Source organism: Ictidomys tridecemlineatus, chromosome 16 (assembly GCF_052094955.1).
Source record: "Ictidomys tridecemlineatus isolate mIctTri1 chromosome 16, mIctTri1.hap1, whole genome shotgun sequence".
Lineage (NCBI taxonomy): Eukaryota > Metazoa > Chordata > Mammalia > Rodentia > Sciuridae > Ictidomys > Ictidomys tridecemlineatus.
The window spans coordinates 39,641,001-39,667,678 of record NC_135492.1 but is presented as its reverse complement, the minus strand read 5'-3'; the positions used below and the strand labels follow the sequence as shown (position 1 = coordinate 39,667,678).

Below are 26,678 nucleotides of genomic sequence, written 5' to 3'. Positions count from 1 at the left end.
CCGGCTGTCGTTTAAGCACACGCAGACGCGGGCCGCGCGCGCCGGGCCGGCTCCGCGGCGGACCGGAGCGTGAGGAATCCCTGGAATGAGGCGCCGCCCGCCTTCTCCCGAGTTCCGCTGGGCCGCCCAGGCCACGCCCAGGCCACGCCTCCACCACGAGCAGGTGGGGGCCGAGCCCAGGTGAGCCCGTGGGGAGGCGGGGCCTGGGCCCCGAGCTGCCCGTGAAGCTCGTTCCCCTCCCCCGCACGCCGCGCGCGGAGCGCCAGCTCGCACCTACCCAGCTACTGCAGGCGCGCTCGGGTGGAGAATATTAGCTGGGCCCCTCCGAGTAGGCGCTTGCAAATAAGGGCACGTGGGCACAGCCCACGCAGTGTGCTCCCCGTGGGAACACACACCTTCAGTGCACAAACACAAACGAACATTTGGTGCTCGCCCAGGTTCCTGCTGCTCAGGGCCAGGCACGTTCGCACACGCTCCCCATAGGTTCCTGCACCCCGCGGACACAGCACCGCAGTCCTGTCGTACTCCGTGGCCTCTAGACTTGCTGCCCCTTACCCGCCACTCAGCCCGCCCAGTTGAGCGCAATCGAATCAAATCTGCGGCACCCACGCTGCCTTTCGCTCCGACCCGCTGTCGTTCCCAGCCTCACACTCTGCAACCCAAGGGCGTAGCAACCCTGCAGCGCCTGGATCGGCGTCCACACCCGAGCCACACCGGCGCGCACAGCTGCCTCCCGCCTCCCGAGCTCCACGCTCCACGGGGCGCCACCCTGGGCTACTCTTGGCCTCTGCCCCTCGTTACTCACCCACACCCAAGCCACACGGCCGGGACAGGCAGACGGCTCCACGTACCTGAAGGTACAGGTCGCACTTGCTTTGGAAGTCTGCGCTCAGGTGCCACCTGGAATCAGAAGAGCCGCTGCAGTTCAGGGCGCTCGGACGCGGTGGGTTTCCTCCCATTACAGCATTTTACACTCCGCCACTCCACAGCGCGCACACACCCGGGCGCGCTCACACACACACACACACACACACTCACTCACTCTCAACCCAGGCGCTCAGAGGCGTCTCTCGTCCCCCGCCCCCTCTCCTGGAGAAGGAAGTCCTAGTAAATCAAAACAGTGTGGAAGGGAGGGAGCCGAGTGGCGAAGGAGGGAGGTCGGAGTAGAAAGCGTCCCCTCCGCAGCTCGCACACCAGTGTTTGCTGTGTTTGGCAAACTCCTGGAGTCCACGACCCGGCCTGCTCTGAAATGGGCCCGGGGAGGGGCGGGGAGGAGGAGGTGAACGTTTCTAATTGGCGCAGGTTCTTATTACAGCGGCAGCGTCGACATGTGACCACGAAAAGAAAAGGCCTGTCTTTAATTTTTTCCTGTCATTCTCTGGAGATTTGCTGGGGACGGGGAGGGGAGGGGAGGCCTGACATTCCCCCATTCCAGGCCGCCCTTGCCCCCCATTGTTTTTCTCATACTGCCACAATTAAGAAAACATTTGCTTAACATATTCAGCCGCTAACTTCATAAAATAAATAGTGACTGGACTTCCTCTAATTTGCTTTACGCGGCTTCACGTTGCTAACCTCCCGGGCCGTTCTCAAACCTCCGTGTTTAGGAGGAGCCCTTATCATAAAGGCTTTCCCAGGAGAGGGCTTTGGTGAGAGGGAATGAGAACAATTAAAACAAATACATTAGGGCTGGGAAGAAAAAAAAAATGCTTTGCAGTTTTCAAACTGTTTTCCCATCTGCTACCTCATCTGATGGTGTCAACCCAGAGCACGTTACCTCATTGGATCCCAAAGCTGCTGTGTATGTAGGACAGGTACGAATAGCTCCGTACTCCAGTGAGAGGAGAGGGTTTAACTAAAACAGGTTGCCCTGATCTTGTGGCCCTGGTTAAAGGCATTTTCCTCCAATCCATCCACCTAGCTGATTTGAGCCCTGGAGATGTGACAGCCTAAGTGACATGCACAGCCACCCCTGGATTTCCTGGTTCCTCTCAAAATTCACAAATTGAAGGTGCCCTGGCCTCCCAATATTTTTGCTTAGACTTTCTTTAAGTTCATCAATAGTATCCGAATAGGAAAAGAAATTCTGAGAAAGATCACAAATCGGAGATGTTCATCCTGCCAGATTCAGACAGAGAATAAGGAAAGAATGAGGACTGCTGGGACAGATTCCAGACTGTGGCAAAACAGGGAAAGGGTTCCAGATTCAGACCTGGATTTGAATTCCAACCCACCTGTATTCATTAGGAAACTTTGGGCAAGTTATCAAGCCTCGGTTTTCTCATCTATTAAAACAGATGATAATTCTTCCTTTGAGGAGGTATTGGAGGGGCAAAGGACAAGGGAATAGTTACCTCTCCCCTTTTTTTCTCCTCCAGACTAGTCTTGCTGAGCAATTTATAGACACCCACTTATGCGGGAGGAATAGAGAAACAATCTGCCTAGATATTGCAAATGAATAATGATGACAAAATAATACAACTGCACATTTATAAAAATGGCCCAGGGTTCACAAAGTGTTCCCACATATCATTATCTCATTTGATCTTTATGACAACATTGCCATTTGCTTGCTACTAAATGATTTCCATTCAGGGTCAGTGCGGAGGTCCTAAAGCTGCCTTTGTAATTTCCATCACTGCTTAGAGTGAACCTTACTCTGAAAATAACTCATGGGGACAGAGGAACTTTTCTCATGGACGTGACCAGTCTTCAGCCATTGCACGGATTCATCTCACTCCTTGCCTTACATCAGCAGGAGTGTGACTGAGCTCTGGCAGCATCCAAGCATGGTTGTTTTAGTCAAGTTGTTTTAGTTGTATAAAGTAGCAACATACACATTACCACCAAAAAAAAGTTTGCTATAAAGGTATAGGAGGGGTAGGCACAGTGGCCCAAACCTGCAATCCCACCAACTGAGGCAGGAGGATTGCAAGTTAGCAAGACCCTTCCTCAAAATAAGATTTAAAAATTTTTAAAGGACTAGGGATGTGGCTTGGGTATATATGTATAACAACTATATATATGTATGTATATATGTATAAAAACTATACCTGGGTTCAATTCCTGGTATTGCAAAAAAAAAAAAAATGAGAGAGGGGGGCGGGAGATGGAAGGAAGGGGAAAAGGTTTTAAGGTATAGGAAAACTGGAATTAGAACACAGCACACAGTGTACTTTAGCCTAACAAATGATGCATAGAGATTCTATTTGTAAGATTAAAAATAAAATGAGGGCTGGAGTTGTGGCTCAGTGGTAGAGCACTCACCTAACACATGAGAGGCCCTGGGTTCGATCCTCAGCACCACATAAAAATAAGTAAATAAAGATATTGTGTCCAACTAAAAAATAAATATTTAAAAAATAAAATAAAATGAGCCAGGCACAGTGGTACATACCTGTAATTCCAGAGACTTGGAAGGCTAAGGCAGAAAGATCACCAAGTTCAAGGACAGCCACAGCAACTTAGCAAGACCTGTCTCAAAAAAAAAAAAATATTTAAGAGCTGGGGATGTATCTCAGTGGTAAAGTATCCTTGGGTTAAATCCCCAGTATCAAAAAAAAACATTAAAAAAATAAAATGAAAAATAATTTTAATAGAACATAAATTTGTGAAAAAACTATATATAAGTAGGTATATATGTATAAAAACTATATATATATATATATACGCACATATATAGTATATATATATACACATATATATAGTCAGAAGCTGAACACAGTGACACTCTGTACTCCCAGCTACTGAGGAGACTGAATCAGGAAAATCACTTGAGCAACCCAGCTTCAAATAAATGAATAAATAGATAGATAGATTAAAAAGGTAAATTGTATGTTAAATCTTTCACCACAATTTTTAAAAATGTCTAAGGAACTAAAGAAAAAGATTTGGCAAATCAAAAAGAAAGCAAACACTATTTAAGTAGCTCACTAAATAAATAAAAGTAGGCTGTACATAGACTACTGAAGAGACTGTGTTCCAAACTAAGGCTTTTACAAATGCACCAAAAGTTTATTTTTAAAAAAATCAAAATAATCAAGTAAGTGAGTGCCTGGAGTTAAAGAAGAAATAAGATTGGCCCAGAGTTGGTCATCGTTAAAACCATGTTGTGGATATGAAGAGAAGGATGTGGGGAGGCTAAGGGGAGTGGTTCTACTGTTCTGCTACTCTTACATATGTTTGAAATGTTTCATATTAACCATTTTTAATTTAAGAAAAAAAAAAGGAAAAAGAAACACAGAGGGCCAAAGGATGCTTTGTGGACTGATATTGTGGCTGTCACCCATGGGCTATGAAGGTGTTGATCAGTCTTTCTCTTTTTCTTTGTATCTCCTCCCCCATCCAGCTCTTTCTTTCTGCCAAGGAGATCCCTGATGGCTTTGGCTCCCTGATTGTGGTCCCTACTACTCTTTTTGGTTTCTACCACCGCCTTCCCACAACTACTTCGGTACCTTCATGGTCTTGTAAATGACTTTCAGAACTGACTCCTTTTATACCTACATGGTTCACACTACTCAGAGGGACAATCTGTCTCCTCTCTTTCTACTAATCCAGAATTGGCTGTCATCTGATCTGCCTGGAAGTCATGCATCCCAAAGGCTCGGTGGAGTCAAGCATAGTTCAGAAATGAGAAGCATAGTCCACTGCCAGCTGCAGGAGTGGCATGGCCCCAAGACTGCCACACGTCGAAAGGTTCTCAGGAGTGCAGTTAGCTAAGAATAAGGTGTTTGCCTTTCTACAATCCTTCATCTCTTCCATTAGTGAATGCAATGTGAAGAAGTTTCATTTTCCACACCAAATGGAAAACCAGTGGAAAAATTTGAAATGATCTTATTTCAATGACAGTGTACTGAATAGAAAGTCGTGTAAAATAATATTAACAATAATTCCTAATGTTTAGTGAGCATTTGCTACTTTCCAGTACCATTCTAGGTGCTATTCACAGTATTATCTAATTTAAACCTCAAAATGGTCCAGTAAGTACAGTTGATCCTTCAACAACACAGATTTAAACTGCATGGGTTCATTTATAGGCAGATCTCCCCCCACCCCAAGATTTGTAGCCATTTGGAAAAAAAAAAAAAAACTCTCAGATGAACCACAGAGAAAAAGAAAGGGAGGGAGGGAAGGAGAAGAAAAGGGGGAGGGAGGAAAGGGGAAAACAAGAAAAGGAAAAAGTATGCCATGAATACATAAAATATATGTCTATTTTATCACTTACTACTATAAAATTATACACAAATCTATTTTAGAAAGTTAAAATTTATCAAAACGCACACACACATACACAGGTGGTGCGTGGCACCATTCTGTCAAGAGCAATGTCAACAAACTTATTAAAGATACAGTTATTAAATCATAACTGCATAAAATTAACTATAGCACACACTGTACCACTGTAATAATTTCGTAGCCACCTGCTGTTGCTATTTCAAGAGTCAAAAGTTATACACAGACAATTTTCAACTGGTAGGATGGGGGGGGACGTCCCTAGCCCCTGCATTGTTCAGGGTCAACTGCGGTTTATTTTCCAATAAGTTCTGCCATGTCATACTGCCGGCGGGGGCGGATAAAGGAACCACAGATAGTCACCAATATCAGATGCTCATAGTACATGTACACTTCCATTGTTCTCCTCCATGTCCTAAGAAGTATGATTTTTTTTTCCTACGCACATCCCTTTGCTTACAATGTGGTCATATAAATCTCTCCTGCTCTTCTCTTCCTTCCAACTTGTCCCACAGAAAGCATTAAGGAGTCAAAAGCAGTGGTTTCTGGTGTATATTTGGTCTCTAGGTGACAATGTAGGCCCAGGGAACTCATTTCACACCTCTTGGTCCGACTCTCATCTGAGAGAAGCTTGGACCAGGGCAAGATTAGCAAATTTCAATTTGAACAACAGCTTTGCCTGGGAACCCTCTCTTGAGGTCTATGGGACACAGTTGAGGCTCAGTAGTGTGTCAGGATTGACTGATAATGTCTGCTATGGGCAGCGAAAAGGAACTTGTGAAGCAGATATTTGCCATTTGGGGCCTAGAAGCACTCTAAAAGTCCATTCTAACAATAATCTCTCTTCCTTCCTCTCTCTTTTTCTCTCTCTCCATTTTTAAATTGAACTTTTTATTATTGAATGGTAAGAACTCTTTATATATTCTGGACACAAGTCTGTTATCAGATACAGTCACCCTTCCATTGTTCCCAGGATCTCCCCACCCCACCCCTAGGATACCCAAATCCTCAGATGCTTAAGTCTCTCATGTAAGATGATGTCAAATCTTCATATAACCCATGCACATCCTCCCATCTACTTTAAATCACCTCTACGTTACTTACAATACATAAAGCAATATAAATGCTATGTAGAGTTGTCATACTTATGAAGACACATATTGGTGTGCATATACTATGTATACAACCAGAGATATGAAAAATTGTGCTCTATAAATGTAATAAGAATTGTAATGCATTCTGCTGTCATACATAAATTAAAAAATACATAAAAAAGAGTTGTCATACTATATTGTTTAGGGAACAATGAATAAGAAAAAAACCTATGCTTTTAGCAATTTTGAAATATGTGAATATATTGACCATTATTTCTCTTTTTCAAGGGACTGAAGTAACCAATGGAAAATCTCAAAATTACCTTATATCAATGAAATAGCAATTAATAAAAAGGTCTAAAATTATAATAATATTTAATTAGCACTTAACTATGTTCCAGGTACCACTCTAAGAGCTGAATGACAATAAAGCCTCATGACAGCCTACAAACTAGAGATTGTCTACATCCCCATTATACAAATGGAGAAACTGAAACATGGAGACATTAAATAACTTGTCCAAGATCTTAAAGATAATAAGCACTGAACTAGAGTTCAACTTGGCCGTCTGATTCTGGAGTCCACATTCTTATTCTTGCTCCTCAGCAGTGTCTACAAACTGCAACAGGCACTTCCTAGCATAAATGCTGACTCTCAGGTTCCTATAATACCTACTGACTTAGAATCTGCATTTTGATAAGCTTCCTGACTCATATTCACACTAAACTTTGCGAAGCACTGAGCTACACCAGATAGCCTCCTATCAGGATATCCTCTACAATTTTTGAATGGTTCTCATATGCGTGCACTGTGCTAAACATTACGCCTTTATAATTACATTTGATTTTAAAAACCCTATGAGGAACCACACATGGTGGCACATACCTGTCATGCTATTTAGGAGATGGAGGCAAGAGAATTCCTTGAATCTAGAAGTTCAAGGCCAATCCGGGCAACATGGCAAGATCCCATCTTAAACAACAGCAAAAAAAAATCCTACAAGACCAATGGACTGATCCATGTCCTGGATATGATCATGTCCTATAGTTTTTCAAGATGTTACCACAGGAGAAAAAGGAAACAAGATCTGTCTGTTTTACTTCTTTAAATGATCTCAAAAATTTAAAAAATAATTTTAAAGGATCTTATGATTTAGGTTATATTTTTCCTACTTTTGTTGTAGGAAGACAGAATTTTAAGGCTCTAAGTTAAGCAGCCCAACACAATAAGGTATTGAGGTTCTTCTATGTGCAAGGTGCTGTTTTAGCGCTGGGCATATGGCTGAGAGCAAACATTGCCGTTGCTAAGCTATATTTCTAGTCTGAATGGTCAGAATTCATCCCCAAGGTCTGACTGCTGCTACATCCTCTCCTGCTCAGATTTCATGGATACAGTCAGAGGATTGGAAAGGGGTATATAACAGAACTACCCAAGGTTAAACATTTGCAGAATTTCTAGACAGATGTTTATAAAAGCCTCTACCAGTGCCAGGCACACAGTAAGCACTCAGTAAAAATGAATGCCTTTCCTCGAGTCTAGAAGGAACCTCACCTGCACCATGACCCAATTCTGATTTTATCCTTTACTCAACTGGATGGAGTCCAGGGATGGGGCCATATTGAGTGGTGGTAACCTGAGCCCAGAGCTCCTTTCAAAATTAGCTGAAGAGCTATGCCTGTGGACACTGTTCCCAGGTTTGGAGACATACCATTTTGAGACCTGTCTGGGACAGCTCTTGGCACAGAATAGTTCTGAATGAGCCCCCTTATCAGAACCAGATTTATGACCAGATGACTGCTCAGACCTGAGACTTCTGATGGGTATCTAACACTGATCCAGAGATTGGATTTGTCTTCACATGAGAGACTTTCCTTCAGAAACTAAAAGAACAATTTGGTTTGGCAATATATTCTTGCTGTCTTTGCTAGAGAGAAACTTCACTGGGCCGCCGCAAGAGATAACAAGAGCCATTTTCTCCAGAAAAGAATGTTGCAGATACTGGATTCAAGGCCAGTTCAAGTTTGACCACTGTTGTTAGCTAGCTGCTTCTCAGACAGAATGGTTTCTATTGGGGAACTTACCCAAAATGAGCATGTTTGGTTTGTTTTCCTGAGTATGAAAAGTACAACACTACCACAGAGAGAAACACTTCAAACTAGAATTGCCAGATCTCGCTGCGTTTCAATTTTCTCTTTTACATTCTGTTCTTATAATAAGCACAGTGCTACTTACAGGCTATGAGAATCAAGGAAGGAAGAGAGGGAAGGAGAAAGGAAGAGAGAGGAAGAAAGAGGGGAAGGACAAATTCCTACAATCACAGTTCATAGCCTAATGGGAGATGTAGGGGAGAAGGTAGGGAGAGAGATCATTATCTGGAAAACATAAGTTATATGGGTTAACTTCAGGGGAAAGCACTAGTCTAGTATGTGTGAGGTCCTGGGTTTCACCCCCAGCACTGCAAAAGAGCAACAACAATAATAATAATCTTTTAAAAAAATTTTGTTGTTGTTGTTGTAGTTGAACACAATATCTCCATTTTATTTATCTATCTATATGTGGTGCTAAGGATCGAACCCAGTGCCCTCCGATTTTTCCCTGACTGGTCTCAAATTTCTAGGCTCAAATGATTTTCCTGACTCAGTAGCTGAAACTAAAGGCATGCATCACCATACCTGGTTAATAATAACCTTTAAGGGGATAAGATTGTCACTCAGTGGTAAGAATGCTTTCCTAGTGTGCACAAGGTTCGGGGTTTGACTCCCAGCACTGCAAAAAAACAAAAACAAAAACAAAAAACAAAAAAAAACCCACCTCATTTAAAATAGTGGTAAGATCCTGGTGAACTGGCGCATCACTATAATCCCAGCAGCTCGGGAGGCTGAAGCAGGAAAACTTCGAGTTCAAAACCAGCCCCAGGGGGCTGGGGATGTGGCTCAATTGGTAGCATGCTCACCTAGCATGCGTGAGGCACAGGGTTCGGTTCTCAGCACCACATAAATGTGAAATAAAGATACTGGGTCTACCTAAAAACCAAAGAAATAAATATTAAAAAAAAAAAAACCAGCCCCAGGAATTTAGCAAGACCCTAACCAACTTGTTGAGATCCTGTCTCAAAATAGAATATAAAAAGGGCTGGGGATGTGGCTCCATGTTTTAATGCCCTTGGGTTCAATCCCTGATACCCCCCCCACACACACACACACACAAACCCTCTCTGATCAGATGCAGTGGTATACACTATAATCCCAGTGACTCAGAACACTGAAGCAGGAAAATCACAAATTCAAGGCCAGCCTCAGCAACTTAGCAAGACCCTATCCCAAAAACTAAAAAGGGCTGGGGTGGGGGTGACTCAGTGGTAGAGTACTCATGGGTTTAATTCTTAGTACTACAAAAAAGAAAGGAAAAAATATATCTCTGATGGCCGGTAAAAGCAAGGAGATGTTGCACTTCTACAATCTTTCAGTAGAGAGAGGACAGTGGTTCAAAATGAGAGGAAGATCACTAAAGCGAAGTGGACAGATTAGAGAGTTATTTTGGAGGTAGATGATCTAGTAAGGTATTGCCAGCATCCACAGCAAATGAATTCTAAAATCTTGATGAGTTTTTACATCAAGCCTAATCAAGTGACTCTGGAGGAGACAGTGGCTCTCCTCCAAGCAGTAACTCAGGGATTCAGGGATTCTGCGTCCTGGGACGCTTCCAGCTTCTGGGGCCCCAGAGTCTTCTTTATCCAGCCAGACAAAGAGTGTGAAGAAGACATACGTGCTTCTTAACCACATGGGCCAGGTTGTTGCACACATGCTATTTCTGTTCCATGAGTGAGAACTCGTCCTGTGGCCTCACATGAATAAAGGGGGACTAGGAGATGTGGTTTCTTTGTGGGCAGCTACTGCCTGTCAACAGCTCTGTGCTATGGAAACAGAACACAGATCATTGATGGTCAGCTGGTCAGCTGGGTCAGGGAGCATCATCAGGCTCTCTTGTCGGTTGGATATTGATAATGAAGGAACGTGAGGTGAGGCGCCTAGCATGACCATTTGGCTTTTGGCTTGAGCAAAGGTGGAAAGTAGTCATTAACCAAAATGGAAAGTTGAGAAAGAAGCAGATTTTTTACTGCAGGTAGGGGAAAACTAAGAGTTCCACTTTGCACACACATTGTGTGAGCTGCTCATGACACATCCAAAAGCAGATGTGGGAAAGGCAGTTGGAGACATGAGCCAGGGATCCAGAGGAGTCAAGACTGAAGATTTAAATATTCCATTTTCTCCTCGGCCCAGTGGTTTCCGAACCTGACACTTCCTCCTACAGTGGCCTCCTCATTGCCACCAGCCCTCTGTGACTTTACTACATCAGTATAACTTCACTCTCCTATTATGGATAACATTTGTCATTTATTAAATGATAGTTCTTACTATCATATGAATTCTCTCATTAACACAGTGTTTTTGAGTTTTCGGACTTTTTTTTTTTTTCCTGCAGCACTGGGGACTGAATCCGGGGCCTTGTGCAGGCTGGACAAGCGCTCCACTTCTGAACTACAACCCCATCCTCAACACACAGTTCACTGAATGCCTACTATGTGCTGGGTAGTGATGATGAGCAGAGAAATAGCCAGTCTGTGCCTCCTGCGTATCGCATTCTCGTAGAAGCCTGATAATAAACAAACGGTTAGATAGTGTTTCAAGTGCCCTGGAAAACAGGAGCACAAGATGAATGAGTTAAGTACCAGTGTGGTGGAGGATGGAATTACTAGAAGTAAGGAGACTTTTATAGCAAGGCAACATTTGAGCAGAAACCTTAATGAAACTGAGGGAGCAAATCACATATGTACCATGGGGGGAAGACTGTGCTGTGGCAGGTGATGGCAGAGCGAGTGCAAAGGCCCAGAGGCATGACCCAAAACCAATCAGCAGGCTGGCGCTGCTGGACTAAGATGGGAGTGGGGGAAGAATGGTAGAGATGAGGTCAGAGAGGTGGGGGGAAGGGCAGGTCACATAGCAGAGTGGTTTTTCCACCAACATCTTTGTGTAACTCGAGAAGGAGGGAGAAAAACAAACCTATTTCTCAGTGCAGAAATTATTGCAAAGAAAGCAATGCTCCATCAGGAACTTCCTGTGCAGTTCCCAAAATGAAACACCTTCAAAGTGGAGGATTTGCGACCAAAATAAGAAAGGGGAACCGTTTTGTAATGCGGAGCACAGAATACAGGGTTCTCTCCTGGTGCAGCAGGTTTTCTACACAGTTAATCACAGCCACATGTGGAGCACCGCAGGATGGCATTTTTAGCAAGTGCCATCAAAGACCTGGACAAACGATTCCCATCTCTCATGCTCAGAGCAAAACCGATTAGCCCAGGAGGATAGCAACAAAAACACTGCTCTGAGAAACACTGTTTTCCAAATTTCCTCTCCAAAACCCAAGCCAGAGGCCTTTCATTAGCTTGATTTTTGTAAATAACAGAAAAAAAGTGGGTTTAAATAGAAAGAAGAATTTGGTTTTTTTCAAGGAAGACATAAGTTTAGGTAAAAATATTTTAGGTAATATAAAAATATTTAGGTAATTTATAAAGAACTGAAATGTATTTCTTACAGTTCTAGAGGCTGGGAAGCCGAAGACCAAGGCGCTGACACTGGTGTTAGGTGAGGGTTTCTCTCTGCTTCCAAAATGGCGCCTTGTCTCTCAGGCCTGTTCAATTGCCAGGGTGGTTCCCTCCTGATATACCCACTGTACTGTGGGACATGAAACAAAAACACCTGTGTGGGGTCTGGGCCTTTCCTTCATTGATCACAGTGGGGCCTCAATGGAGCTGCTCCAGTGACCAGCAAACCTGTGGACAGGACTTCATAGTTGCTGTCCATGAGGTTATCTTCTTTAATGCTGACATTTCTGAAATTGGTCCCATTTTCTGGTTTATAGAAGGGTGTGTCCACAGGACAGGGCTGGGTCTTAGTTCCCCAGTATCTAGCCTCCCTTTCTAGCTGGGGATATTCTCCATAAATTGTGTCTACAGAAGCCAAAAGGAGCCAGAAAGTCCTACCCTGGGGCTAAGAGATAGGCTCAGCCAGCCTGGTGTTCTTGCCCAGGGTCTTAACTCTTGAGGGAATGGCCTAAGGCTTGGTGGTTATGACATCGAGTCCTAGAATTGTCACACCGGCAGAGATGGAGACTCAGCGCTGGGAGTCAGGAGTTTATCTATACCAGGGGGCTCTGGGCATAGACTACGCTATCTAACCTCCCAACCACTTGCTGAGTCTGGTTTTCTAGTCTTCTCATCTGTTCTTCAGCTACCCAGTAAGTTCCCAATAAACTCCATTTCCACTTATATTAACCAGATACAGTTTCTGTTGTCTATAACCCAAACCCTGGCTTAATTTTTAAGCAATTTGCAGGCCCCCATTAAAAAACAAAATTTCCCTTGGACTCCAAGAGTTGACTTATATTAGTTTTGTTCACATATGTACATCATAAAACCAACAATAAACTCTTCAGAGGCTTGCAGCTTTAAGCCACTATAAAACACAAACACATTTGCAAGCTAAATACAAGTAACACTACCAAATCTGCACTGTTGAAATGAACATTAACTCAATATGACAGATGATGCTGGTCTGTGAAACTAAATAGCTATTCATTATGTGGATGTGAAACTCACTGACCTGGGCTCCTGTGGCTGTATTTTTTTTTTCTTTTTTATTGCCCTGGGCCACTTGGTAACTGAGCTCTGCACCTCTCCTCTCTGTTTTGTTCATGTACTTCCTGTGTATACTTTGTCTTCAGGGAATTTGCTCTTTGCTGGGTACATCATTCATAAATGAAGACTACCGTGTTCTTCTGTCATTTAGTTGGGACAATTAAAATTGTTTTACTTGATTCCAAGGCCAATGCAAATGCCAGGCCTGAAAAGTTGTCCACATGACCCAATATTTGCTTATATCAATGCTTTAATGATAAATATTAAAAAAATACTAAATTAAAAAAAAATCTCATAGACAGGGGTTGTGGCTCAGTGGTAGAGCACTCGTCTAGCACGTGCAAGGCCCTGGGTCTGATCCTCAGCACCACATAAAAATAAATAAATAAAATAAAGGTATTGTGTCCAACTACTTCTAAAAAAAATAAATAAATGTTTAAAAAAGATCTTATAGGCAACTCAGAAGTTCCAATGACTATATTTGTAAGCTCCACTTTCAGAAATGATGTAGTTAGGTGCATAAGCTTTGGAGTTTAAAGTAAAATCCATGGTTTGGGATCTCAACTCTACCCCTTACTAGTCTTAACAATCTTGAGCCAGTTATTTTCTCTCTGAAAGTTCATTTTCTTACCTGTAAAACGAAAACAGGATTTATCTTTTAGGAAAGTTGTATTAAACAAGGATCTATGTAATTGTTCAATAATTGGTACTAATTATTGTTACTGATGTCCTAGTTGACATTCAGATTGTTTAACACCTCTGTCCAAGTCCATACAGCCAGATGGTCACAGAAATGGAACAGGGACCAAGTTCTCTGAACCCTCTGAACACCGTATGTGATGGTTTGAATTTGTGCCCCAAAAGTTTGTATGCTGAAAACATAATCTCCAAAATCGTATGTTAATGGTATTTGGAGGGAGGCTTTGGGAGGTATTTAGGAGGAGGTGAGGTCCTGAGGATAGGGCCCCCATGATGGTATTAGTGGCTTTATAAGAAGAGGAAAGAACTAGCCCACGTCTTCTGTCTCACCGTGTGATGCCTTTTGTCAGGTTATGATGCAGCAAGAAGACCACATCAGATGCTAGGCAGATGCTGGCACCATCCTCTTGGACTCTGCAGCCTCCAGAACCTCTATTAACCATAAACCTCTCTTCTTTATAGATAACCCAATCTCAGGTATTCAGTTATAACAACAGAAAACAGACAAAGACACCATATGTGCTGAACAGTATAATTTTAGCCTTAAGGGCAGCTGCCTTCCTTGTAAGGCTGTGCTAAAAGGGAGCTGCTATATCTGAGGGATTTAACCTCTGTAGGAAATAACTCCATCCTTAGGTTAATTCCATGGGTGATCCACCGAAAAAACTGATAACTTTAATCCCTTATGTGAATTCTTCTGCTCACCCCCCTGTTACTTATAGCTGTGATTCTCAAATGAGCTCCCCTGAACTGCAGGTTATTTGTTGAAAACATAAATACAAATTCTCCAGCCCCATCCCAGATATACTAAATCAATGGTGGTGCTCCCACCATTGAAATACCATCTGCCCTGAGGTCCTTATCAGGATATGCCCTTGACCTCCAGAACTATGAGCTAAATAAACTTCTTTTGTTTATAAAGTATTCAGCCTTGAGGTGTTTCATTATAGTAACTGAAAATGGACTAATACACTCCTTATGATGAATTGAGATACCCACAATGATCTTGAGGTGGAAGACGTGCTAAAGATGGTGGAGCAAAATGATAGCAGGAGCTTGGGACATTCATAACATCTTGAAGCCACTGTATCAACTCTACACCTTCATCCCTAGACTCTGGATTATATGAGGCTCACATAAATCCCTTTTGTATTAGAGCCATTATTTTTTCCCCCAAGGGATTAACAACGAAGCCTCTCAAAGGTAAGAATGTCTCTTATTCATCACTGAATCTACAGTGCCTGGCACAGAGTCTGATCCATAGCATATGCTTACATTTGTGGAAGAAATAAAATAAAGGATCCTTCCTTATTCTTTCTGCTTCAGGAGGAATCAGAGCGCATATGCTGGGCCTAAAATTGCTTTCCTGGGAAATCTGGAAAATCATGAGAGGCTAAAAAAAAGGATAGATCTTTTTTACACTTTATTTTAAATTTAAATGTCACAGTTGTAAGTTAGGCCAGGATAATATTAACTTAGGGTTGGATTAAAAAATAGAAGCTAAACGAAGACGTGTGTTACACCTGCTGAAAATCCCTCAATAGTTGCTCACAGCTCTTAAAATAAAGTCCCAACCCCCTAGTGTTTTCTGGCTTCCCAATGCTTTTGCTTTTTTTTTTTTTTTCTGTTTTTCTATGGGCATAATTGTAGATTCACAGGTAGTTGTAATAAGTGATATAGAGAGGCCCCATGTATGTTTTCCCCAATGGTAACATCATCTAATACTACAATATCACCACCAGGACATGGAGATTTATGCAATCTACCAGTTGTACTACATTTTCCCAGTTTTAATTGGATGCATTGATGCATACATGTTTATGCTTGCATGGGGGTACAAGTATGTTTATGCTGCTATAACAAAATATTTCAGATTAAATAATTTATAAAGAACAGAAATTTACCTCTTACAGTTACAGAGACTGGGAAATCCAAGAACAAGGTGCTGGCTTGGTGAGAACTGCTCTCTGCTCCCAAGATGGTGCCTTGTTGCTATGTCTTTGGTTGGCAGAAGACCAAGAATATTGAACTTGCTCTCTCAGGCTCATCTATGAAGGGCAGCTAATCCCATTCTTGAGGTTTCTGAATCACCTCCAAAAAGACCTATCTCTTTGTACTATCACCTTGGGGGTTAAGTTCCAATGACAACTCATATTCAGACCAAAGCACTGCACGCGTGTGTGTGTCTAGTGCTATACCTTTTTATCATGTGTGTAGGTCCACGTACCCATCTCTACACTCAGAACATAGAACATTTCCATCAATACAAGGATCCCTTACTTTTCTGTAACCACATTCTCTTCCTTCCCATTGTGACCCTTCTCCCTATCACTATCAGATTGGTATTTATCACTTCTGGTAAATACCCTCTGTTCTCCATTTGTAAAACTTTGCTATCTCAAAATGTTACAGAAATAGAGTCATATGGTATGGGAATAATTTGGGGGAATTGGGTTCCTTCTCCCAGCATAATATCTTGAAGATTTATCCAAGTTATTGTGTATTGTTGTGTATTTGTTCCTTTTATTGCTGAGCAACACATATGGGTGGACCACAGGTGGCTTCACTATTCACCAGTTGATAGACATCTGGAATATTTATAGTTTGGGGCTTTTGCAAACAAAGTTAAACATCTGTGAACAATGAACATTTGTGTACAAATTTTTATGCAAGAACATATCACCAGGGTCTGGAGTTGTAGCTCAGTGGTAGAGCGCTTGCCTAGCATGTGTGAGACACTGGGTTTGATCCTTAGCATACAAAAATAAATAAATAAATAAAATAAAGGCATCACATCCATCTACAACTAAAAAAATTTTTTTTAAAAAGAACATATCAAGCTGGGGTTGTGTCTCAGTGTTAGAGCGCTCATTTAGCACATGCAAGGCCCTGGATTCAATCCTCAGCACCACATAAGAATAAATAAATAAAAGTACTGTATCCAACTACAACTAAAAAATAAATATTAAAAAAAGAAAAAGGATATATCACTTTTAAACCTTTTTTCAGTCAACTTTCCACCTTTCAAAAATACCTGAAATAGGGGGCTGGGGTTGTGGCTTAGTGGCAGAGCACTTGCCTAGCACATGTGAGGCACTGAGCCGGATCCTTAACACCACATAACAAATAAAATGAAGGTGTGCTGACCATCTTCAACTACAAAAAAAAAATGTTTAAAACAATACCCGAGGGGCTGGGGATGTGGCTCAAGCGGTAGCGCGCTCACCTGGCATGCGTGCGGCCCGGGTTTGATCCTCAGCACCACACACAAACAACGATGTTGTGTCTGCAGATAACTAAAAAATAAATAAAATAAATAAATAAATAAAACAATACCTGAAATAACTTATAAAAAGGAAAGATTTATTTTTGCTCATGACTTCAAGGCTTAAGTTCATGCTTGCTAGGTCCTGTTGGTTTGAACTTGTGGCTACATAGTATATCATGGCAGGAGCCCATGGTGGAGGGGGTCTATCACCTCATGCTGGCCAGGAAGTAAAAGAGAGACAGGAAGAGGGCTGGAGTCCAAATATTCTACCTAATGGCAAAACTTCATGACCTAACTTTCTCCCATTAGGCCCCACCTCCTAAAGACTCTACCATCCCCCAGTAGTGCTATAGGGTAGTAACCAAGTTTTCCACACCTGGGCCTCTGGGGGACATTCAAGATCCAAACTATAGCAAACCTCTTCTTAGGGTTGAGGTGCTACCTCTCCAACAGGTCCTGCCTACTAAAGATATAAGCCTGAGAAATTCCCTCTGCCAATCTCCCTTGCCCTTGGCGAGCTTCATCTCTACCAATCAGACACAGCCATGCAAGACTCTGTTCAGAAGCGGGCTATGCCAGGGAGTGCACACTCCAGGGAGTCCACCTGAAGCTGGGTGAAAGCAGAACTCCTAGGGAGCAGCAGCAGTGGTCACCAAAGCTGGTGAGCTTTTGTGTCTTGGCCAGCAGGACAGTGACAATGGAGTCTCTGCTGAGAGTCCTGGGGATGGTTCGGGGGGCTTTGTTTCTGGTTGCAGCCTCCATATTCCATTCTCTGGCCCTCTGGGAGATGTAAACTACCTAATATTCTTTTACAGATTTATTTTCTGGGTGAATAAGCTCAAGAGGATTCTGTTGTTCACAGCTAAAAACCAACCCCCCTCTCTAGGCTCATCTCCAGTCAGTCCTTCTATCAGGGCTCTGGCTACTAAACTGCATTCAGTTCCCAAATACACCTTGCTGGCATCAGGTTCCTCCCTGTTATGACACCTGTCACACTGTGTTATTGTTGCCTCTTTATTCATGTCCCTCATGGAACTGTAAACCTGGTTTCCTCAGCATCTGTCACCCTTCCATTGGCCTTGGTATATATGTTCAATCAAGATTCCAATGAATTATTCACTTATCTATCTTTATCTTTGGTGAGATGAACAAGGCTGTGGCTAGTCCCATCATGGTCACATGACCAACCAGAACAGTTAATTTCTTGGGTTGGAGATATAGCTCATGATAAGAGCACATGCTTAGCCCTGGGTTCAGTTTCCAGCAAAACACACACACACACACACACACACACACACACACACACACACTCATACACGAAAACAAAGTTTCTTCAATTATAAAATGGAATAACACTACTAAGAGAGGCACAGTTTAAAATTTAGCACCATCAATGACGACGACAACAACAATAAGAACTGGATTTAAAAGTGGATAAAGGATTTGAATAGGTATTTCTTCAAAGAAGGTATACAAATGGCCAATAAGCACATCAAGAGAGGTTTGAACATTTTGCCTAGCATATGTAAGGCTCTGGGTTTGATCTCCATCACTGAAACAAACAAACAAAAACAAAGATGCTCAGAATTAAGGGGAATACAAATCTAAATCAAACCTGCAACGATACACCATCCCATATCCTGAGGACGGCTACAATCACCAAAACAGAAAACTACACATGTTGACATGTGGAGAAATTGGAATTTTCATGCTTTGTTGGTAACAATATAAAATGGGGCAGTCACTAGAGAAGACAGTAATGTCAGTTTCTAAAAAAAATTTAAAATAGAATTACATTTCTGAGCACATGACCTGAAAACATTGAGAGGTGAAATTCAAAGAGATATTTGTACATTTATGTTCATAGCAGCATTATTCGTAATTGCCAAAAGGTAGAAACAAAACAGAAGGGGCCATTGACCAATGTAAGTGGATAAATAAAATTGATACACACATAAGACGGGATATTATCCAGCATTCTGACACCTGCTACCACGAGGATGAAACTTGAGGCCATTGTGCTAAGCAAAATAAGCCACAAAAAGATAGATACCATACAATTTCACATGTATGAGGTCCCTAGAGCAAGTCAAATTCAGAGAGACAGAAAGTAAATGGTGGCTGCCATGAGGTGCTGAGAAATGAAGGACAAATTTAGTGTTTACAGGTATTAAATAAAAATGACAGGAGGCCACTGTTTTGGACTAAGCTCATGTGCTAGGTCCCAACAGACCAGACCAAAAATCAACATGGAGTCACTCATGCTAAAACTCGCTGACCCCAAACTAAAACTAAGTGGTGTTTGACCTTCTGAGAAATTAGGAGAGAATGCAATGAGCATGAAGCTTCCTCTGCTTTAATCCTTACCACAAAAAGGAACCCAAAGGCTGGGGTCGTAGCTCAGCAGTAGAGCACTTACCTTGAGTGCATGAGGCACTGGGTTCAATCATCAGCACCACATAAAAATAGATAAATAAGATAAGGATATTGTGTGTATCTACAACTAAAAAATATATATATTAAAAAGAAGTAATGCGAGGCAACCTGGCATTAACAATCATTTGTTTTTCCATTGTTCTCTCTCCTTGTTTCCATCTTCCAAAGAAAGTAACTTTGAAATGACCCAGTCTGATTTTTTTGTTCTGCATTTTAAAAAATTTTTTAATTTTTATTTCTTCAGCCTTTTTGTCTATAAAAACCAATGCTGCTGCTAGTTGAAATACTCATTCTGTTTTACTAAATGGGGTGTTGCCTGATTCTAGGATGATAAGAAAAATCAGGTAAAGGGTATGTGGGTGTAGCTCAGTGATAGAACATGGTGAGGCCCTGGATTTGACCCCGAGCACCAAGAGAAGTGGGCAGCGAGGGAGAAATCTTTACATTTGTTATTATTTGTCTTTGGCAATGAACACACAATTTTAAAATTGCAAGATGAAGAGAGTTCTCTGGATGGATGGTGGTGATGATTCCCAACCAGTGAAGATACTTAATACCACTGAACTAAGCACAGAAAATGGTCAAGGTGGTAAATTTTAAGTATTTTTTTGAGTGGCAAACCACAACGAGTTTCCACTTCAAATTCACTAGAGTGGCTAAAACTAAAAAAGCCTGACAATATCAAGTGTTGGCAAAGATGTGAAGTAACTGGAATTCTGATATACTGATGCTTTGGATAAATTTTCAAAACTTTAAATGTGCACTTTCCCTGTGATTTGGTAATTCTATGGTAAGATATTTACCTGAGAGAAATTAAAGGTTACAAAAATGTCAAGCATCTTTATCTGTGACACTCAAAAGCTGAAAACAGGTCAAATGCTCATCAACAGATAAACAGATTTAAAAAATTGTGGAAGATTCCTACAATGAAATACTACTCACTTTTCTTTTTCCTTCATTTTTATACCCAAGATTTCCTTCATTTTTTATCTTTACAACTGAGCTACACCCAAGTCCTTTTTTTATATACTTTTTTTAGTTGTTGATAGGCCTTTATTTATTTATTTTTATGGGGTGCTGAGAATCGAACCCAGTGCCTCACACATGCCAGGCAAGTGCGCTACCACTGAGCCACAGTCCCAGCCCTGCACCCAGGTCCTTTTTATTTTTTATTTTTGAGACAGGGTTTCACTAAGTGGCTGAGGCTTAGTGAACTTGCCATTCTCCCATCTCAGCCTCCTGAGTAGCTAGTATTATAAGCATGTGTCACCATGGCTGGCATGAATAACACTATTAATTAATAAGAGGAATGAACTACTGACAGACACAACAATGGATGAATCTCAAAAATATCACATGAGGCTGCTGGGTACCGTGGCACACATCTATAATCCTGTGACTCAGGAGGCTGAGGCAGGAGGATCACAAGTTCAAGGCCAGTCCTAGCAATTTAGAAAGGCCCTAAGCAATTTAGTGAGTTCCTGTTTCAAAATAAAATTAAAAAGGGCAGGGGTGCTAGGGATGTAGCTCAGTGGTAAAGCACCCTGGGCTCAAACACCAGTACAAAAAAAAAAGAAAATTATACTGAGAAAACAAACAAAAGGTTACAAAAGACCACATGCAACATGATTTCATCTATACCAAGAAATTCTAGAATAGAGGGGCTGGGGTTGTGGTTCAGTGGTAGCGCACTTACCTGCAATGTGTGAGGCACTGGATTTGATTCTCAGCACCGCATATAAATAAATAAAATAAAGATCTATCAACCACTAAAAAAGTGGTTTTTTTAAAAAAGAAATTCTAGAAAAGAGTAATTTGTCATGATAGAAATTACATCAGTGATGATCTGAGATAGGACTTATGAGGAACTAACAGCAATAAGACATTTAGGGACATTCTGGAAAGGTGAAAATAGTTTATCTTGACCTGTGATCAATAAGTATATTTATTTATCAAAAATCCTTGAACTAAGCTGAGCATGGTGGTGCATACCTGTAATCCCAGCAGCTCAGGAGGCTGAGACAGGAAGATCTCGAGTTCAAATCTAGCCTCAGAAATGGAAAGGCGCTAAGCAACTCAGTAAGACCCTGTCTCTAAACAAAATGCAAAATCCTTGAACTGTACACTTAAAATATATCTACTTTATACTTCAAAATAGTTGAAAAGCAGCTAGTGGGATACCAATGAGAAAAATCTACTCAGTATTTAAATACTACAATCCCACTATTCAGCTTGAAAATAATTAAAATTTTGGGTGCTTTTTCTATGTTTATATGTAGCCATAAACCAGAGAGAAAGAAAAGGAACAGAAACTGATATTTGTGAGAGCCAGAGGGTTCATCTGGATGGAGCGGTGGAGGACATAAGATTTGAACTTATGGTCACCACTCTGTTATGGGAGAACCTGGAGCTGCTGGGGAGTTCTGCTTGCCCCTCTCACTTACATGGTCCATTTAATCCTCAAGTTAGTCGATTTTGTTGTGCTCATGTTTACAGTTGAGCTGAGAGGCTCAGATTTATTAAAATCACTTGTCACATGGCCAGTAAGTGGTAGAACTTGGACTTGAACCTAAATCTGTTTCCAAAGTCTATATTCTTTTGGCTACAGAGCTGGAAAGTGGAATGCTATATTTACAACCCCTGGGTCGTGGCCACCAGAACCTGTCTCTTCTGTTTTCTAATGATTGGAGTCCCTAGAATAGTCCCTGAATTTTGTGCATCTTCAACTTACATGAAAATAAGAGTAGTGAGCAGTCCATTGTTACTGGAATTGGTGAGGACCTACTGGGATTTCCTTCCTGGATTTTTCTTTTCTCTTTCAGCCACATACTTATTTTTATTTACAGTGGTGTTTGTTACAGATTAATTCCATAATATGCAAAGTTAGCATGAATCAAAGCATAAATACCCAAACACAAGGTACAACCCGAAAGAGATGGAGGATGTTCAGATGTGAAAAAAAAAAAATGGAAGGGTCTATTCATGGCCACAGTAGCTTGAGATGTGGTGGATCTGCTCATTCTCATGTAGACTTCCAAAGAAATCAAAAGTCAGCTTTGAGCCGGACACAGTGGCACACGCCTGTCATCCCAGCTGCTGGGGAGGCTGAGACAGGGGGATCGCAAGTTCAAAGCCAGCATCAGCAATGGTGAGGCATTAAGCAATTCAGTGAGACTCTGTTTCTAAATAAAATACAAAATAGGGCTGGGGATGTGGCTCAGTGGTTGAGTGCCCCTGAGTTCAATTCCCGGTACAAAAAAAAAAAAAAAAAAAAAAAAAAGTCCTCTTTGGTTATTAAGACTACCATGGCCACTTGGCTACAAAACATCTCAGTATCCATGTGTACGCATGTGGGCTAAAGACTTCACGGACTGTCTCTTTCTACAAAGCTTGCTCTGTGCTGGGCAGTTGTAAAAGATTCACTTTCTAGAATCAAATCTACTTTAGGGTCAGGGCTAACCATTTAAAATAACTGTCAGGTTGTAATTTTTTACCCCTACTGACTGCTGCTAATAGATCTGTGACTGCTCACTTCATTCTAGTAACTGAATTCTTGTGGCTTGGGTTCACACTTTTGCTCAATAAAATCCGTTTAAGAGTCTGGACCCCAATAAGCTAAATCCCAGTTCACCCTTATCTCACCAGATGCAATTTAGTTATATGTGTTACGATTCTTTCAACCATGTTTGAGGCCATTTTCTGTTACTATAATGAAATACCTGAGAGAAGATACTCTGCAAAGAAAGGATGTTTACTTAGCTCACAGTTTGGGAGGCTGAAACTCCAAACAATGTGGCACAAGCTCAGTTTGGCTCTGGTGAGGACTTTGTGGCAGATGGATCATGGTGGGAGCCCATAAAATAAGGAGTCATCACATCATCACAAGACAGGGAACCAACAGGACAAACCCTCATGAACTCTATTACTCCCTTTTGAGAGAAGTGACCCCAGTGACCAAATTAACCCCCACTAGGCCTTATCTCTTAGAGGTCAAATCATCTCTTAACATGGCCTCACTGGAAACCAAGCCTCCAACAGATGAACTCCTGGGCAGAGGGGACATATCTAAACCATGGTAATCCATAAGAAGAATGTACTGATATATGGAACTGAGGCATTCACAGGGAACTGGATCCAAATGGGGCTTGTTCCTATGGATCCCTCCTCTTACCAAGGCCCCAGTTACCTTTTCCCTCAGTTCTCCCTTCTGTGGGGCCTCATTTACCTGAGAAGGATCGAAACGCACAAAACTGCTCTCTGATTTTTGTGGCAGCAAAATGACTGCCATGAGTCCAGGTTGCAGATTCGTATACCACCACCTCCCGAGGAAGAATCTCTTCCGGGAATTTATAGAAGACATCTGTTGGGGTTTGGATCTGTGGTGGCCCCCCAAAAGTTCAAGAGGTGAGATGGTTGTGTCATGAGGGCTGTAACCTCACCAGTGGATTAATCCATTTGATGGATAAATCATTGGAATGGACCACTGGGTGGTAACTAGGCAGGTGGGGCATGGCTGGAAGTCACCCTTGAGGACTGTATCTGGCCCTGGCACCCCCACTCCACCCCACCCCTTAGCTTCCTGGTTACCCCAAGCTCAGCAGTTTTCCTCGGTCAAGTCCTCTGTCAGGATATTTCTGCCTCGGAGTCAGCTGACCATGAGCTGGATCCTCTGAAACTGTAAGCCAGAATAAATAGTTCCTCCTCCAACTTGCTCTTGTCAGGTATTTGGTCTCAGTGACAAAAAGCTGATAACACAATATTTTTACTTAAGATCCTGAGAATGCATCCTGGACACCTTTGGCTTTGATCTGTTCACAAGTCAAATGCTGTAGGGGGTGAACACATCCCTGGGACGAGTCAGAGCCCGCCCTGGATGGATAAGCCGTATCAAACCTCATGACTGAGAATGGAGTGGAATAAATCCCCCAAACCACATCCGGGGCACTGGGGGTAGGAGACCATGAGGTCGACTCAGGAAGGCACCCCGTGTTATTTCTTCCAGAACAGCATCCCCCAGACTTTAAACTGCCCAGCTGCTATGGCTTCGATACAGTTTGAATATGTCCCCTAGAGGCTCATGTGGCAATGGTAAGAGGTGGGGGGACCTTTCAGCACTGGGCATATAGGAAGTCAAAACATGGGTCCTTCCCTATACTCTGGCTGTCTCCTGCTATGTGATTTCTCCCCTGCCCACTGGTTCCCACCATGATGGGATATAGTGAAAGGAGCCCTTACCAGAGTCAGTGTCATACTCTATGGACTTTCAGCCTCTAAAACCATGAGCAAAATAAACCTCTTTTCTTTATAAGTACTCAGCCTCTGGTGTTTCATTTTAGTAATGGAAAACAGACCAACACTAGCTTCACCCCAAGGTGTTCAAGTGTGTGCTTTGTCAGTCCTTCATTGTTGAAATTCCCTTCTTCCTTTGCCACTGCTGATGCATCTTGAAATTCTCTAATTGTCCTTGACCTTGCCTGTCATCTGAGGATACCAAAGTGGATCATTTTACACTTGCCAATTCTCAGGGGATTCTAATTTGATGGATTTGAGACTGGGGTAGGGTGTAGGCATCTGTAGGCTCACAGAGCTTCATGAGTGACTTGGATGCAGCAGCCCTGAGAGAGAACCACTGCTCTAGGCTTTGGGAGCAGCACCCTTCTCTGGTCCCTTCATTCATTCTGCAGGTGGGTGCCAGACACTCTGGTAGGTGCTGACCATACAGAGATGAACAAGGCAGACAAGGTCATTGTCCCTGTGGGGCTTGTGTTTCAGTGGGGGATGTGGAGAGAGACAAATAAGCAAATATATATTTAAAAGGGTTCAGGCAGTGCTATGAGAGCCAAAGGAAATGCATCAGGATGAAGTGGTAGTCAGGAGGCATAGAGAGCTGCCATAGATAGGGTGGCCAAGAATGGCTGCCCTGGGAGGTGGTGGCCTGGGAGGAGCAGATCTAAATCAGGTGTCTTGGGACTGGAGTTGTGGCTCAGTAGTAGCACATTTTGGGTTCGATTCTCAGCACCGCATATAAGGAAATGAATAAAATAAAGATCCACCAACATCTAAAAAATATTAAATAAAAATAAAACAGGTGTCTTAGTCTGTTTTCTGTTGCTATAACCAAATACTAAACTTTGGTAATTTATAAAGAACAGAAGTTTGTTTAGCTCAGGGTTCCAGCGGCCAGGGTGCAAGAGCATGGTGCTAGCGTCTGGCCAGGGCCTCGTGCTGCATCACAATATGGAGAGGCAGCAAAAGCTAATGGGGTTTCTCTCCCTCATCTTATAAAGCAATTAAGGCTTTCACCTTCATGACCTCTTATAATCCCAATTACCTTCTAAAGGCCTCGCCTCCGGATAACATCGACATATGAGTTGGGGGTTATGTTTTTCACATATGAAATCTGAGGAACAAACATATGCAAGCCATAGCAAAAAGAAAAATATTCTCTGCACCCAAGGAGAGACGAAGGTTATGGATCAGATCTGGAAGGGCAAGGGATGAGATAATATGGGAAGGCCAGAATTTGCTGGGCCTAAGAAGGACTTCAAATTTATGCTCACTGCAATGGAATGCCTCGCGGTCTCCTCATCTTCCTGAATACCTTTTTTTTTTTTTGTGTGTGTGTGTGTGTGTGTGTGAGAGAGAGCTGGTGCTTTTCACATGCCCTATATCTGAGGCTGTCCACCCATCTCTTCTCATTTTACCTGGAGGGATCTTGGTTACTCTCAGTTGGCAACCCAGACTTCTCTCCTGGGCTTTGGACTCAAGTATCAGACATCTGCTAGACCCTCCAGCTGCTATGTCATGAACTCCTCAAACTTGGGCAAAGCTCTCCCACATTGTTGATCTGCTCCACTCCTTACATCTCCAGCTCAGTTGCCAATACTACCTGTCGCCCAGAGAACCACCTGGAGACCAGTGAGTCACTGTGAATTCCTCCTTCTATCCTACCAGCTTCAGCCAATCAATTCTTTCAGTCCTAAGCATTCCTCAAATCTGCCTCTTTTCCTTATTTGTCCTCATGTCTTAATCCATTCTCTGTTGCAAATAACATAATAGTAGAGTTTGGATAAGTTATGAAGAAAAAATGTTTATATGAATCCTGGTTCTGGGCCAAGGTCAAGGGGTCACATCTAACAATGGTTTTCTTGATTGGAGAGTCCCAAGATGATACAGGGCATCACATGGGGAGAGACAAGAGCATGTGTGTATTGTCATGTTCTCTCTGCCTTTAATTGTGTATGTGTGCAGCGCT

General features: G+C 42.3%; 1 protein-coding gene and 2 long non-coding RNA genes across 5 annotated transcripts in view; 1 reads left to right on the top strand and 2 right to left on the bottom strand.

Annotated features, from left to right (window-relative positions):
- Positions 1 to 1,237, bottom strand: part of Vgll4 (vestigial like family member 4) — a 138,221-nt gene extending 136,984 nt beyond the window's left edge. For 2 of the 3 annotated variants that reach the window (XM_021731993.3, XM_040290950.2), the window contains exons 1-2: positions 1,043 to 1,237; positions 852 to 900 (exon numbers count right to left, since the gene is read on the bottom strand). Coding sequence is in view for 1 of the 3 variants with exons in the window: in XM_078033470.1 (XP_077889596.1) it covers positions 852 to 959 (108 nt within the window). In the remaining 2 variants the exon portion in view is untranslated. Of the gene's footprint in view, positions 1 to 851 lie in introns of all 3 variants that reach the window. The other variant, XM_078033470.1, reaches the window with a different exon arrangement.
- On the top strand, positions 45 to 4,896 carry LOC144371170 (uncharacterized). Its single transcript, XR_013431319.1, has 2 exons — positions 45 to 180; positions 4,349 to 4,896. It is a non-coding gene; the product is annotated as an uncharacterized LOC144371170 (long non-coding RNA).
- Positions 4,897 to 15,521: 10,625 nt separating this feature from the next.
- LOC120891597 (uncharacterized) overlaps positions 15,522 to 26,678 on the bottom strand; it is a 28,779-nt gene continuing 17,622 nt past the window's right edge. Inside the window, exon 4 of the long non-coding RNA XR_013431434.1 lies at positions 15,522 to 17,015. This is a non-coding gene — a long non-coding RNA (uncharacterized LOC120891597). The remainder of the gene's footprint in view (positions 17,016 to 26,678) is intronic.